This window comes from Xyrauchen texanus, chromosome 28 (genome assembly GCF_025860055.1).
Source record: "Xyrauchen texanus isolate HMW12.3.18 chromosome 28, RBS_HiC_50CHRs, whole genome shotgun sequence".
Lineage (NCBI taxonomy): Eukaryota > Metazoa > Chordata > Actinopteri > Cypriniformes > Catostomidae > Xyrauchen > Xyrauchen texanus.
The window spans coordinates 27,836,371-27,850,934 of NC_068303.1; the positions used below are offsets into that span (position 1 = coordinate 27,836,371).

Sequence of the window (14,564 nt, forward strand, 5' to 3'; positions counted from 1 at the left end):
CTTTCTACGGTGGTACATAAAAGGAGACATTTAAAAGAATGTATACCCAGCTCATGCACTAAATTGCACTAAATTTCAAAGCTCCAAAAAGGCACCATAAAATGAGTTAAAGTCCTTACTCATGCACTAAATTCTAAGCATATGAAGCCATATTATACTTGAGAAGCAATGGGGTTTGGTGTCAAACATGGTGCGATGTGTCTTGATGCACAAAACGTGGATATGCACATGCACAAATTACATTTAAGATAAAGATGACAGATTTGATAAAGATGGGATTTTCCATCTTCATAACATATATGGCATTTCAAATTTAAGTTTAAATCAAAAATTTTAGCTTTCTGGCTGAAGACTTCATAGAATCGGTTGTAAAAAACAAAGGGGGGGACATTAACCCCCGTTAATGTCAAGTGTATTTTAAAGTCTACCTATATGCAAATAACAACACTAAAGACTGTACATACATATTTCAAGAGGTCACAATTAAAATTTTCAGAGCTTTGCATTTTGCAGGTTGCGTGATTGTCTTTACATGTTTAAATGCCATTAAAAGTGCCCACTTCCAAAAATAAGAGTGAAAAAAGAGAAAAAGAAACACATCTATACTTTCCTTTTACAGGTAGGCCTACTTGAACTGTCTCTTTAAGAAGATCGGGATTGAGAAGTATTGAAAGCATTCTGTGCAGTTTATTTCATTTAGAGTTTACTCTTTTGAGAACTGTAAAGTCCCTTTATTTTTGTACTGTGTCAAGCTATTGCATCTGTAATTATTTACTTTATGTATTCTTTTATTTTGTGACAATAAAGAATATTGTTATTTTCATTCTGCACCACAAAGAATAAGGATTTCAGAGATTAACTGACTGAGATTGTGAGACTACAATCAGTATTGAATTTGTGACGATCAGCTACCTGAAGCACGTTCATCCATTCAGCTAATAGCCAATGTTTTGTCTCTCACAGTCCACTCTCTCAGTTGTTTGGGTGTAAATTATAAAATATGGTAGAGACTGTGTCTGATATAATACAGAATGCCATTCAGATCCCTATGATATCGATGGTTGACAACTGTTATGCAACATATGACTGAGAGTTTCATTAACATGTGGGCCGACTGGCCCAATTTTTGAGCATCCCACCAGGAATTCTCCACATCCTCCCAATTAACCACTCATGCTCTGGTAGATCCATATAATTAGCTTTAAATAATATAGCGCATGAGTCACATGGCCTGCTTTTATTATGTTTTAATGTCCATTTTGGAGCTTGACAGCCGCTAGTCACTCTAGGCTTTCATTTTATGGAAAAGTGCAGCATGCAAATTTTTTCTTTTTTGTACCACGGAGGAAAGTAAAGGCTGATTTATACTTCTGGGCTGAGCCTATGACATAGGTTCTGCATAGTGGCCAAAGTGTTGGTTTGCATATTTAGTTCTGCGTTGGTGTCAGCGTCGTTCTGCAGTTAAAAAGACAAAATGCTATACATTAATAAATAAACAAAAATAATGTAATTCTTGGATTCAAAAAATGTATTAAATTATTGTAGCATTAAAACCTAGTTCAAAGTTTGTGAACATGTTGCCTGTATTGTAGGGAGAAAATAAAGGAAAAATATCCTGTATGGTTGCACTTGAGTCACTTAAATAATAATAAATAAATAAGGTGGCATACTTTTGACGTCCCGTGCTGAAAAATAAAACATCAAATTAATTCATAACTACACCTCACTTGGCAAACACTAAAAGCCATTGTTTTAAAGACAATGCATACAGGCAATATAACCAAATCTTACCAGGTGCTTTTTAACTTGTTTATAAATTAGAAGTGTTCCAATTCGATAACTTATCAAATATGATTTACTGTGCACAATACTGTGAAACATATGGTCAAATCATTGTGCAGATCAGAAAGTTCGAGAGTAGAATGCAACACATATTTTTTCAATCACATTTAAAATTAATATCAAGTAAAGGCCCTGAGAAAAGCTGTTTCACTTGAAACTTCATGAAACACAAACAGAATATAAACAGCAGATGCTCTCGATTGAGACAATTGCTTTAATGGTCCTGAGTCCAAATACAATGTGATATGATGCATAGATATTAAAATAATCTAGGTAAAATGTGAAGCTACTTCAGATATTGTTGTTTTAATCCTGGTGGGTGGTCTCCACAAACCACAAAGTGCACCAATCACAGCACGCCAGGCTACGGTGCAGGCTACGCTGTAACTGCCGTAGCTAGATGTAGCCTATGGCGTAGGTTTGACGTAGAAGTATAAATCGGCCTTAAGTCATAGGGGTTGGAATGACAGGAGGGTGAGTAAATAATTACATAATTAACTAATCTATTAGGAATAGAGCTCCAACAGGGTTCTAACAATGCAACAACCACATGTACATTTAAACCCATGTACACACATACAGTATATCTACACGGTGAAAGATGGATGTTTAACACATCTCTGCATTTTTTTCATACATGCAATGGTGATAAAATGTTAATTATGCACTGATACATGCAAAACACACACACAGTCAACCATGATGAGAACAGTACATCTGCTGTTGTGATAAGATCTGCATGCAATAATCCACTTATCCGAAGAACATGCATTAGAGAGTGGACCAGATTAAAACAGATTGAATCTGATTTGTGTGTGTGTGAAAGATGATTTTGGGTCTTTGATTAAGAATTTATTGTATTGGAGGATTGTACAGATTTTACACACACACTCAATGTAATCAAGTGATGAAAAAAAGCAGTGCTGACAATTTTGTGAAGATGGACATATGTAAAATAATCCCAAACCTTGTCATCATCCTCACAGGTCATGACATTGGAGAAAGGGATCTCAGCCTTGAACATCTTTCTGCAATGCATGAGCTGCACCAGCAGATAACACACTGTCTTAAACTTCATCCTCTTCGCTGGCTTTATGTCTGATAGGATCAGCCCTGGAAAAATCTGCAGAGAGAGAGAGAATGTAATGTGGAATGCGGAAAGAGAAAAGCTTCACTGAATGTGTGAAAATGTCAGTGGTAACTAAAGAGGGAGTGACTCAAAAGACGCCGCCTCTAATTAATTTCTAAAGAATTCTGGGAGGCATGTGAGGCCTCTTGATTGTGCATACGTGAATCATTTTATTGCTTTGTCACAGAGATCTGGGAGATACAGCTGAATTCAATGCAGAAAAGTCATTGCAAACTCAAAACTTTAACAGAAAAAGAAAAAGACCCCATCAAGTTTATCCTGACCTTTTGAAACAGGACGTTAGGGTGGGGCATATCGAAGAGCTCATCCAGTTTTTTTTTTTTTTTCATTTTTGTTGTTTATCGTGAAGCATCATTTGCTACTTGCTTAATTTGGATACACCCACAAGTGCACGATGAGTCATCAATATTTTTGGTTCATTTTCCAGCAAAATAAATGCTGTAAATTCTAAATGTGTTTATCTGCTAAAAGTTAATTTTGTCAACTTTTAGAAGTGCACTAGCATTTATGTACTGTAGATGGTCTCAAAGCCAATAGAGATGGACTTAAAGTCTTACCTTTTTGATTTCATAAGATAATTAAATTATGTCAAACATGAGAGGAACTTTGCACTTCTTCTGAAAATTCACACTTAATGAGCACCTTAATTAACAGTTGCTTTCAGTAAAAACAAATATATAGTGCTCCTGTTTAAGCTAATGATGAACTAAATTGAGCCTTAAGGTTCTTAACCCTCTGGGGTCGACGGACGTGCCGGGCATCCTGCAGGATTTTTACGTCATTACAGCGGAAACAACATAAAAATAATTTTGGGGCATAGAGATAAGGGTAAGACATCATTAGAGATTATAAAGGGTCTACTTTTTTTGTATACACTCACAATAACAACAAAATCTTGTGCTTTTGTAAAATAAAGAAAATAAAAAGGGTGAGCTGTCAGCAGTCTCTATGTTCACAAGCATATATCTGAAACATGTCACAAAAATTAACTGAAACTCCACGAATACTTATCACACAAACATGAAACATATGTCTAAAGAAAGCTTAAAATGTCTACTTTTAAATAAAACAATTCAAATTTAAAACAAACATTCTCCTGCAATGTAATCTGTATGAAACTAAGTGATGTACAGTTTTTACTGGCTCAGCTAATTATCTCTAATGTGATCACACCCACGGGCAGAGAGCGCTATTCATACGCTAATGTACTGAGGCAATCAGTGCAAATGTTAAAAGCCCCCAACAGTGCCATAGAAACATCTAGTTTCATCATTCACTTTTCTGCGCATTTGGAAGATCGCACGATACACAGGCAAGGAAACTCCTGGATAGTGACGAAGAGATAACATTTTCCTCAGAAGTGCAGGACTCCGATAAACGTTTGCATTTTGAATAGTGATTTGATCCAGCCGAGGATACAATTTTGGACGAGTAAGTTATTTAGTTTTAGTTAGTTGACATGCTATTTTATATAAACATGTACATATTTTACTAGTGGGACTGTTTCCAGACTTGCCAGCCAGGATTCAGAGTATTGAAATTTGAAATATGTCCTAATAAGCAAGTATTAGTTACATTTAAATGCTGTATCGGCTAAAATGTATATTGTATGCTATATGATATAACTATGATATGATCACAAATAGCATTTTACAATATATTCAAATAGAAAACTGTTCTTTTAAATTGTAAAAATAGTTCAAAATATCACTGTTTTTACTGTATTTTTGGATCAAATAAATGCAGTCATGGTGAGCAGAATAGACTTCTTTTAAACGGTAGTGTAGGTCTAAAATTAAAGTGTAGTCTTTATGTAAAGAAAAAGTATAGTCAGATTACTTCTTTTAACTTAAAACTTGATTTCACATTCATTCTCTTTCTGTCACATTCCTCAGTGATAGGCCCAGGGGAGGGGTCTTTTGTCTCCTCAGGTGTGAATCACATCAATATTCATGATAATGTATGCCTCCTTGCATATGACCTTTCTAACACTAAAAGTGTCTTACAAAAGTTGTAAAGTACTATATTGTTTTGTGTGAATTGATCAGGATGGTTTTCACATCATTTTGTAGCAAAAACTCTAGGCTACAAGATCCAGTTCTCAAAAGTCTTGTGGACAAATGTTTAATATGTTTGTTTTGAATACAGTGTTTGTTTTGAATACAGTGTTATCAGACTTTAGCCATTCATTTGTTTTTAAGCAACTGAAAAAAGCACAAATGTCATGGCATGTCAAAACTTCTCCAGGGCCAAACACACCCTCAGACCCCAAATCAAAATAGGAACTATTTACTTCATAGATAAATGTATCTGGTCTTATTATACATCAATGCATATTATTCTAAAGAAATCAAAGTTATTTTTATACTATTTCATCAAAATTTTGAGGAGGCTGCGGCGCAATGACAACCTGCCATTAAATAGCCATCTATAGGCTTTTTAGCTAAATATAAACATTAAAACAACTATGAAACCACAAAACAAGTTATTAATAACTATTTTTCTGGCTCTTAAAAATCATTGTAATTCTATATAAAAAAAACTCAAAAATAAAACATGTGTGACAACTTGCCTCAATAGAAAACATGACCAATTTCCCCAGTCTAAAATACCCTTTCCAGTTCAACCGTTTGATTAAAATCTACCTTCATCATAGTTGACATTTGCTTGTATCCCAGTGTGATATTTAGTTTAATTTTACTGTGTTCACTTGTTTACCCAAAAGCTATTACAAAAATACAGTATTATAATATTTTTATGGCAGATGCTATTTGCACCCTGGTGCAAATAAAGTTAGATTATTATTTGCCCCCCAACCCTAGTACATATAATGTTAAATGATATTTGTACCCCTATTTAAATACTTAAGTGTGTTTATTATGTTTATTTAGAGTCCCAAAGACACCCTACACCAACCCCTACCCCTAAACCTAATCCAACCTTCCCATACAAAATTTAACTTGATCATCTGAGGAAGCTGGACACCAATCACCAATTTTTTGGTGCTGGTTCTGCCTAGCGGCTGGAGTTTGTTTGGTGGATTAACACTCCTTCACAGTTAACACATTTGTGTATGAATCTGCTCATTCTTTGTGCTTATGCCTCCTATTGGCTGGAGTTCAATTTGTTGAGTATTTTTGCAGGAGATTGGAAGGATTAAGTCATCTGCTGCATTCTTGAACAGCCGGCTCACTGAACATTAGTTTAACTGTCCGAGGAAACTGAAAACAAAAATGTCTTCTTTTTATTTGGTTTATTCTGGGGAGGAACACACCTTTGATACAGTTTTGTGAATAAATCTACACGTTCTTTGTGTTTATTCTGCCTTTGGCTTGAGTTTGTTTAATAAATTATTTTCTGTTATGTAATTCTGTCTCACCAAATTTGTATAGAAGCACCGAACTTGAGCATTCTGATGGCAAAGTTGGTTACAACAGCAAAGGTCGGAAGGAGGATCGGAGGATGGAGACACAACCCATGTTTTTGGGGGGTGCGTTAAGATCCAAGGGTTTTGGTTGAGGGGTAAGAATTTTGTATATGACATCTTGGGCACTCAAGTTTAGTTTTGCCCCAGACACTGTATTCTGGGAGATGTGACAGTCATCAATGTGGGGAATAAGCATGTGGCGGATTGGGTCCTAACCAGTGTTATTGCCAGACAGGTGATTTTGAGGGGTTGTAAGTCAGTTGGAGCACCCCCATTTCAGGAATGGTGCTCAGAGATGGGAAGAGTGGCGCCCTTAGAAGAAGGGTCTTATAGAATATAGGGAATTTGGATTTGTTTGTTGGGAATTGGGGTGGATACATGGTGTTCTTTGAGGGTTCTCGGTTGGAATAGTGGAGAGAGAGGGTAATTGTCAATGTGTGTGATTTTTATATACTGTATATGTTTGTATTTATTTTTCTTTATGAATTGTTTGGTTTTTGTTTTCTTTTGTATGTGTTCATGTATGACCACAGGGATGTTTGTTGAGGTTCGGGGTGGGGTTGGGGATGGGGATGGGGATGGGGAGGAGGAGCGGTGGTTGTGGGTGCTAAAAGTAGATTTTTTGTATTTATGTTTTGTTATTCTGTGTTTTAAAAAAGTGTTAATCGTAAAAAAACATGGTTACTATATCAACACTATATTACTGTAGTAACACCATGGTTATTTGCATCGAAATGTCTCTACTTTTCACAATCCAAGAAAACCAAATTCCATCCTACATTATATCCCCTGTACATTCTGTTGATGATTGAGTTGATGATGTTTTTGTACCTTGCGTCTGTGTGAGGGCACAATGAAGAAGGTCTCAATGGCATGTTTGCTGAGGAAAGCGTGTCTCTCATGGCCGAAGCCCGGCTCCACCTCATAATCTCCATTCAGACATTCTAGTGTTGCCCTGGTGATATGAACCTTCCTGTTGGGGAGGGGCAAATGATTACACTCTCACCTTTCAGCTCAAATAGTCTTCACTATATGTATCATTCCATGATGCTTGGGTAGAAATGGCAAACATGTATGAATGTGTTAGACTGATGTGTAACTGACCCAGGCAGTCCTCCCGCCTCCATCATGTTGGCCAGTGTGACATCATTAGACCAAACATCATACTGCCATTTGCGCAGCCCCAGAACACCGCATAGCACACGGCCCGTGTGTAAACCCACACGCATGTTCAGGTCCACCTCGGTTGCTTCCACAACAGACCTGATTACACATGCACAAAATCTTTTTTAAAGGTAGCCTAAATAATATTTTGTGGATGTTTGCTGATCTATATGACTTTATACTTACACCTATTGGCATGGATGCAACATTACAACACAAAAAAATATTTTTTGGTGACCATCACCGATGCAATTGTAGGACTATCTGCAGATGTATTTGTCACCCATGATTAATTATTAAACAACTGAATGTCACCAATAATAGGGAGGGGTTACTGAAATAAAGTGAGTATTCAGTTTGTCTTGTGATCTCCACATCTGAAGCTTTTTTCCTATGTTAAAATAATTTCCTCCAATCCCAGGTTAATACTGAATGCAGAGTCAATTATAAGTAAGCTTTGGAAGCAGAAATTGTGCTTGGTGTCAGCAGCAGCAGCACAAAAATCAACATATTTCAACATATTTGTCCATAGTACAGTTATTTCTTAATGTTGCACCTTTAATGTTAAAGCTGCACTAAGGAAGATTTTTGAAAAAAATTATATTATTGAGTGAGTACATAAAAAAAAAAAAACATTTTCACTACCTTGACCTTGTCTTACCCCAATTCACTACAATAGGCCTGCAACCATGATTTGTATTTTGTGCTGTCGGGTCAGATTTGGCATAAAATCACAGGAAAGAAGGGCCAGCTACAATGTATGTCGAGTTTTTGGCTATGGGGAAGCTACGCTGATGACAGCAGCGGCAGAACCGCAGTTTCCCAATGGATGCTTAACTGCTAACTGTTTAGCGATGTTCTGGTAGGACTGTTAAATATTATATTAGTTGTCATGCTGAGTGAATCTAACATTACTCGAGGAATATTCTTTTTACGATCAGGATGTGTTTATTAGGCAATGTTTTCCGGTGAAGTTACAGTAACATGTTTTCTAACTTTCATGACTTCTGATTATTTTATAACATAGTTTTGAGGTTCCTTATGTTACGAACGCCGGTGAAGGCGCCTCCTCCCTCAGCCATCAGAGATCACTTTCACCCGAATACTGATTATGTTAACTACATTTCCCTACTGCCCGCATACCTAGGTCTGATTAATCCCCAGCTGTTTTGTGTTACCCTGCCCTATTTAACCATGCCTGTTTAATCCTTCTTTGCGAAGTCTTGTTAGCCCCGGCGACATTACCAAGCAAGTTATACTCTGTCAATTTCTATAGTTATTCTGTGTGCCAACCTAGCCTGTTACTTAGACCTTGCCCGTTTGCAGCATGCCTTGTTTACCTCTTGCCTGTCTCTTACTACGATTGTTTGCTGCCTACCCAGACCCCTGCCTGTTCTAGTTACGCTATTGCCTGCCTGTTATATTCTCCGTTTGCCTGTCCACGACCTTGCTTGTATGACTTGTGTTCTGCTATTCAATAAAGTACCGCAGATGGATCCCAACTTGCCTGAGTCTTTGTTACACCTTAAGTGTGAGTGTGCTCCTTTTGTGACATTTCTTTTACCTCATTTGCAGAAATGCACACGTTGTATCACTTTCAATTGTCCTTTTAGCAAATACGCTATTCAAAAGCCACTATAGGTACAACAACAAGGTTGTTTCTTCTTGAATGTATTTTTATTTTAAGATGTTTATGATAAACCGATTTTATAGCACAGTAATGTACATATTAAGTTGTTTAGCGTGTAATCTCTCTCTCTATTATAACTTTACTGTTAAAGAAAATATTAAGGAAACTGTTTATTATTGTTATTGATATATTCCATAATTCTGCATATTATTTTCATGTTTCATAAAATATATTTAATCCCCATACTTCATTCATAGCATTATTAGTAACTTGCATTGTCCACTGATGCTGTAGATTGTAATATAAAAATATTACAGAGTCGCAAAATGTTCCTCTGCAAGTTTCTTGCAATTTTAGGTTTCAAAAACCACCATGTCGATAAGAGCCCAAAGTTCGGTAGTGCAGCTTTTAAGTAGGTAAAGTGATTTACGTGGAAAAGACACCATATATTTATATCTAATAAAGTCAGTTTTTATTTTTTTTTGTGCATATTTTTCAAAAGCTTCTTACTCTCTCCTCATCCCTTTCTATAATGCCGATATAGAGAGAAAGAGGGGGGGTTTGGCAGGAGGAATTTCTACTCTGTTTGCTACCAACACAAAGCAGGAACTCTACACCAGTGTGAGAAAGGAAGTGTGTGTATGTGTGTGCGTGTGTGTGTGTGTGTGTGTGTGTGTGTGTGTGTGTGTGTGTGTGTGTGTGTGTGTGTGTGTGTGCATGTGTGTGTGTGCATATTCTAGCACCTGTGTGAGGTGATAAGAGACTGCAGCAGCGAAAGCCTCCTTAGAATTCAGAGCAGAAAAATGAATATAGTGGGACAGGTCTTACACGCACACAGAGAGACACACACGTTCCAAAACAAATTATACCACTCTATATCTTTCAAATAGAGTCTGTCAGATGATCGTAGCTTTGTGCTGGCCAGCTCAGTGACTTCTGTAAAACAGAATGAGATTAAGCCACAAACCAAGTAGCACAAGAGTGCTCTAGCGGTCCACACTCACGTGATGGTGTCGATCATGTCCAGACCCATTTCCACACAGCAGTGAGCGTGGTCTGCTTTGGGCTGTGTCAGGCCTGACACACAGTAATAACAGTCTCCCAAGATCTTAATCCTCCTGCAATGGTTTTCCTGCCAATCACACACACAAAGGAATGATGGAGCTTTTCAAGAGACAAAAAAAGCTAATAAATGTATGTGCAATTGAGAGTAAAGGCCGAAACATACTCTGCGCAAGTACGTAAATGCAGACACTGCTATCTCGATTGCTTGATTGCTTTCCAAAATGTTTCTGAACTCAATTCATAACACAAACACAAGTACATGTTGCATTCTCGAGGTTGCCATGAGGGGCACTACTGCCAGATTAGTTTGAACAATGAATTTTCTCTTTCAGGTCAACTACTGTCATGGTGGAGTAAGTCAAGTCAAATCAAGTCATTTTTATTTGTATAGAGCTTTTCACAACTCACATTGTATCAAAGCAGCTTTACAGAAAATCATGCATTAAGACTTTTATAGATATTACAGTTTAATTTTTTTGTTAAAGTAATCATTTTGTAGTTTGATTAAATATGATTGTAAATTGTGTATACAAATTAAACAATTAAATAATAATTGTATTTAGACCCCCAGTGAGCAAGCTGAAGGCAATTGTGGCAAGGAACACAAAACTCCATGAGATATTGGTTAATGGAGAAAAATAACCTTGGTTTAACAGCTTGAAGAGAATATTGGTGGGCAAGTAATTTAAAGTCAATATATTTATAGCAACGTACCTAAATAATAACACATCCAGGCACAGAGTTAATTTGTCCCCTTGAATACTGGGTTGGCAATGTGGTGACCAAGCACTCACATCTGCGTTCACACACTTGCGTATATTATGTTTTGTCATTAATTGAATGATGCAGTTGATAAATATCTCTCGTCAACCGGGTTATTTAGAATTTGATATCTGCTATATTTCCACAATTTGATATGAGTGAATAAAACAACTTCTGGAACAAACCAATGGCTATGTAAAAAAAAAAAAAAGTCAGGGTGGAATTAAAAAATGGAATAAGGAATTGTGACCTTTAAAAGTTAAATTTATTTGCATGCGCTCTCTGCACGAGTTTAGCACCCAATTCACTAAAGAATTTTGCAGATCAAGAAATGGTGCAAAAACACCCACTAAATATGTGCAGAACACAATTTGCATGGTGTAATTTCTATCTTGCGTGCCTGTTCTGAGCACTGTAAAGCAAAGAATGTAGCAGACCACTGAACTGTAGAGCATCATTCCACTACTGTGATCTAGACATCTGAATCATCTTTTTAATATGCAGAAAGTATGCTTATATGAATATATTCCATGTTAAAATCCTCCATAATTTGACCATCATTTGATGAAGTACTACTGTCATGATCAGTAGAAATGTACAAAAACATCTAATAAAATTCAGTTTTCCTTCAGAGATGTTTATTGTGTATAGAATTTTGCAAATAAAGCACAATCTAAAATTAGCCTAATTTACCTAGAGGGGAGGCATGTTTACACAGAAAGGAATGACAATGATTGAATTTAAATATTCAAGATGCATCTCTATTTTAGCGCTGATTGCGCTTGTATTAATTAGACTGCGGGTGGTTAGTAAATAAGATGCAGATTTTTGCACTGTAAGAACATGCAAAAGTGGTGCAATTGTTTTGCGATTTCATAGCACTATAAACAAGGACATCTGCTGTGTGTACAAAGCCATTCCATCCACTCATGTTTTAAAAGTAAAGAGATGAGCATGAGTACACACAGACAGTCACACAAACTGATGCACATTACCTTTTACAAATATATTATGAGGATTAGGCCTGCCACATATATTTAGCATAAACAATGAGGCAAGAGAGTGTGAGTCAAAGAGAAAAATAGATAAAGAAGAAAGTGAAAAACTAAATCAATCAATTGCTTTTTTTTTTTCATTAAAGATGCACCATCTGGCACCACAGGGCAAGAGAACCTGTGGGAAATCACAAAGCACACACACACACATACACACACAGGCAGGCACATGCACACACATGTGCACGAACACAAACACAATTGTGCCAGTCAACTCTTGCCTGATTTTTTTTAACTAATGTCAAACTTGTAAAATGTTTTATTGTGGCAGAGCACTGCATTGCACAGAAAGCCTCACTTTTTAGCTAAGATGTAGACTTGCTGAGCCTAGAAAGTCTTTGAAAAATGCAGGTAACAATTATGGAAGTGAAAATTTAAAGCTAATCTGTTTTCTTTTGTTTATTATACCAGCATACTAACCCACATCTGCACATCTCTGCCAACTCTCACAAACTGCTTTAACTTGCTAGAGCAACAGCTTTACAGTTCATGATCCAATAAATTTAATGGCCTCTAATAAATGCTACAGTTGCAATATACAGTCATTCTACATCAAAGACACTGAGACGCTTCTATAGGATCTTACCCAGCACCATTGTAAATGATAAACTTTTTAGCATCAAAACAATCACAATTAACAATTTACCACAGTCAGGGTCTGCTAAAATATTTACTGGTGTTTGCTAAGGCATGCATCTCTGATATTACTGGTGGATCGGAACATAGTGAGTAACTCACAAAGCAAACAAAAATCATACCTCAAATCATGCAGATTGTTGAGTAGAGTTGTGCTATTATATTTCAAAACAATCAGACTTTCATAGCAGACAGCAAAGGTGTCTGTCTGCACCTTATTTTCATTCCAACTACATATACAGCCTCTGAAAGCATTTTTCAGCTTTTGGATTTATACATTGATTCTCAATGTGATAATGCTCAGTGAATATAGGATATTTTAAGGAACAATTGCCTATAGTCCACATACATACATATACATGGTCACTGTTTTTAACAGCGTGCCGTTTCACAGTATATGGATATAAATTTTTAAATTGGCATATCGGATGAAACTAGGGACTCTTCTCTTTTTACTCAAACAAGTTTTAATGTAGAAACGTAATGAGGTGTCTTATCAGATTTCGTACAAGATGTATGTTTCTCCCAAAGACAAACTCAGCTGAGATCAGCGCCATGTTGTTTTGTCATATGACTTGTGTCGAAAGTTTAACCCTTTAATGATACCCTAGAGTCTCCTGAACTGAGATCAGTTAGTTTAAATTAAATTAACGATAGCCTATAGCAAAGCCAAAACGTAATGTCCACACATGTGGACGCCGGGTCTCAGGAGGTCAAATTAGATGTTTTGTGAATGTTTCTATCAATAATATACAGATGTAGCCTTTGAAAATGTGGCATTAGGCAATCCATCAAATGAAATCACTCTGCATACCGCAGCTGGACTACTTAGAATAAAAATGCATGTGTTGCACTTTTCACAATTTTTAACAGATTTCAAAATTTTTCACTTGGACATTTAATACACAATCACATATTATGTGAGTTAGTGTCAAATACAAAGAGTTCCGTTGTTACCACCGACCCCACAACTGGGGTGAGTTGTAACAATAGCTGGGGATGGATGTAACAATGAGAGGTAATTTGTTAAAATAAGATCCACACTATACAATTTATACAAGAAATTTATTGAAGAATAAAGAAGACATTGTATTAAATTAGATGAACAATTTAAAGTTACAAAAACACGTAATTTTTCAAAAAATTTTATTAACTGAAAAAATATTTCTGTGTGTGTTTGAGTGTGCGTGTGTGTGTGTGCGTGTGGACTGTATTCCTGAATGTGCATGTGTCACAGGTTCAATCACTGTCACAATTGTGGCAAATGTAGACTGCTGCCCCTGAAGTGCAGGCTTTGTGGGCCCAGAACTGACATATTTATTTTGGCCTTGAGTTTGCAAAGTGTTCCATGCACACAATGCAGAAATTATCATCAGCTGAGGTTTCAGAATCCTCTTGATCATTGGGCTTGTGCCTTTTGCTTGGCTTTCTTCTTTTGCCCCTTTCCAGATGGCAGGGTTATTCTTTTTTGTTTGTTTTTTTACACTTTTTTTAATGGTCCTCTTCCTTGCTACCTCTTCAAGTGCCTGTTTCATAGGTGTATCTGTCAGGATTTCTGGTTTCCTCTTTCACTTCCCACTGGCAGTCTTCCTTGGTTCTGCTTTGGGAAATGGATGGAAAGCAGATGGACTGAAACCTTTTTTAACAGCTTGAGTTGAGAGGTCCGGCTGAGTCTGAGAAAAGGCTTGACCTGCCTGGTCAACTGGAAAAGAGGCTTGGGCTGGCTAAGCTGAGGTGGAGGCTATGGCTGGCTAAGCTGAGGTGGACGCTTGGGCTGGCTAAACTGAGGTGGAGGCTTGGGCTGGCTAAGCTGATGTGGAGGCTTGGGCTGGC

At 36.9% G+C, this 14,564-nt stretch overlaps 1 protein-coding gene across 1 annotated transcript in view; it reads right to left on the reverse strand.

The window, feature by feature from the left end:
• LOC127622295 (adenylate cyclase type 1-like) overlaps positions 1-14,564 on the reverse strand; it is a 90,040-nt gene that overhangs the window by 41,344 nt on the left and 34,132 nt on the right. Inside the window, exons 5-8 of the mRNA XM_052096359.1 lie at positions 10,218-10,345; positions 7,524-7,682; positions 7,251-7,392; positions 2,810-2,965 (exon numbers count right to left, since the gene is read on the reverse strand). Of these exons, the coding sequence (XP_051952319.1) occupies positions 2,810-2,965; positions 7,251-7,392; positions 7,524-7,682; positions 10,218-10,345 (585 nt within the window). The remainder of the gene's footprint in view (positions 1-2,809; positions 2,966-7,250; positions 7,393-7,523; positions 7,683-10,217; positions 10,346-14,564) is intronic.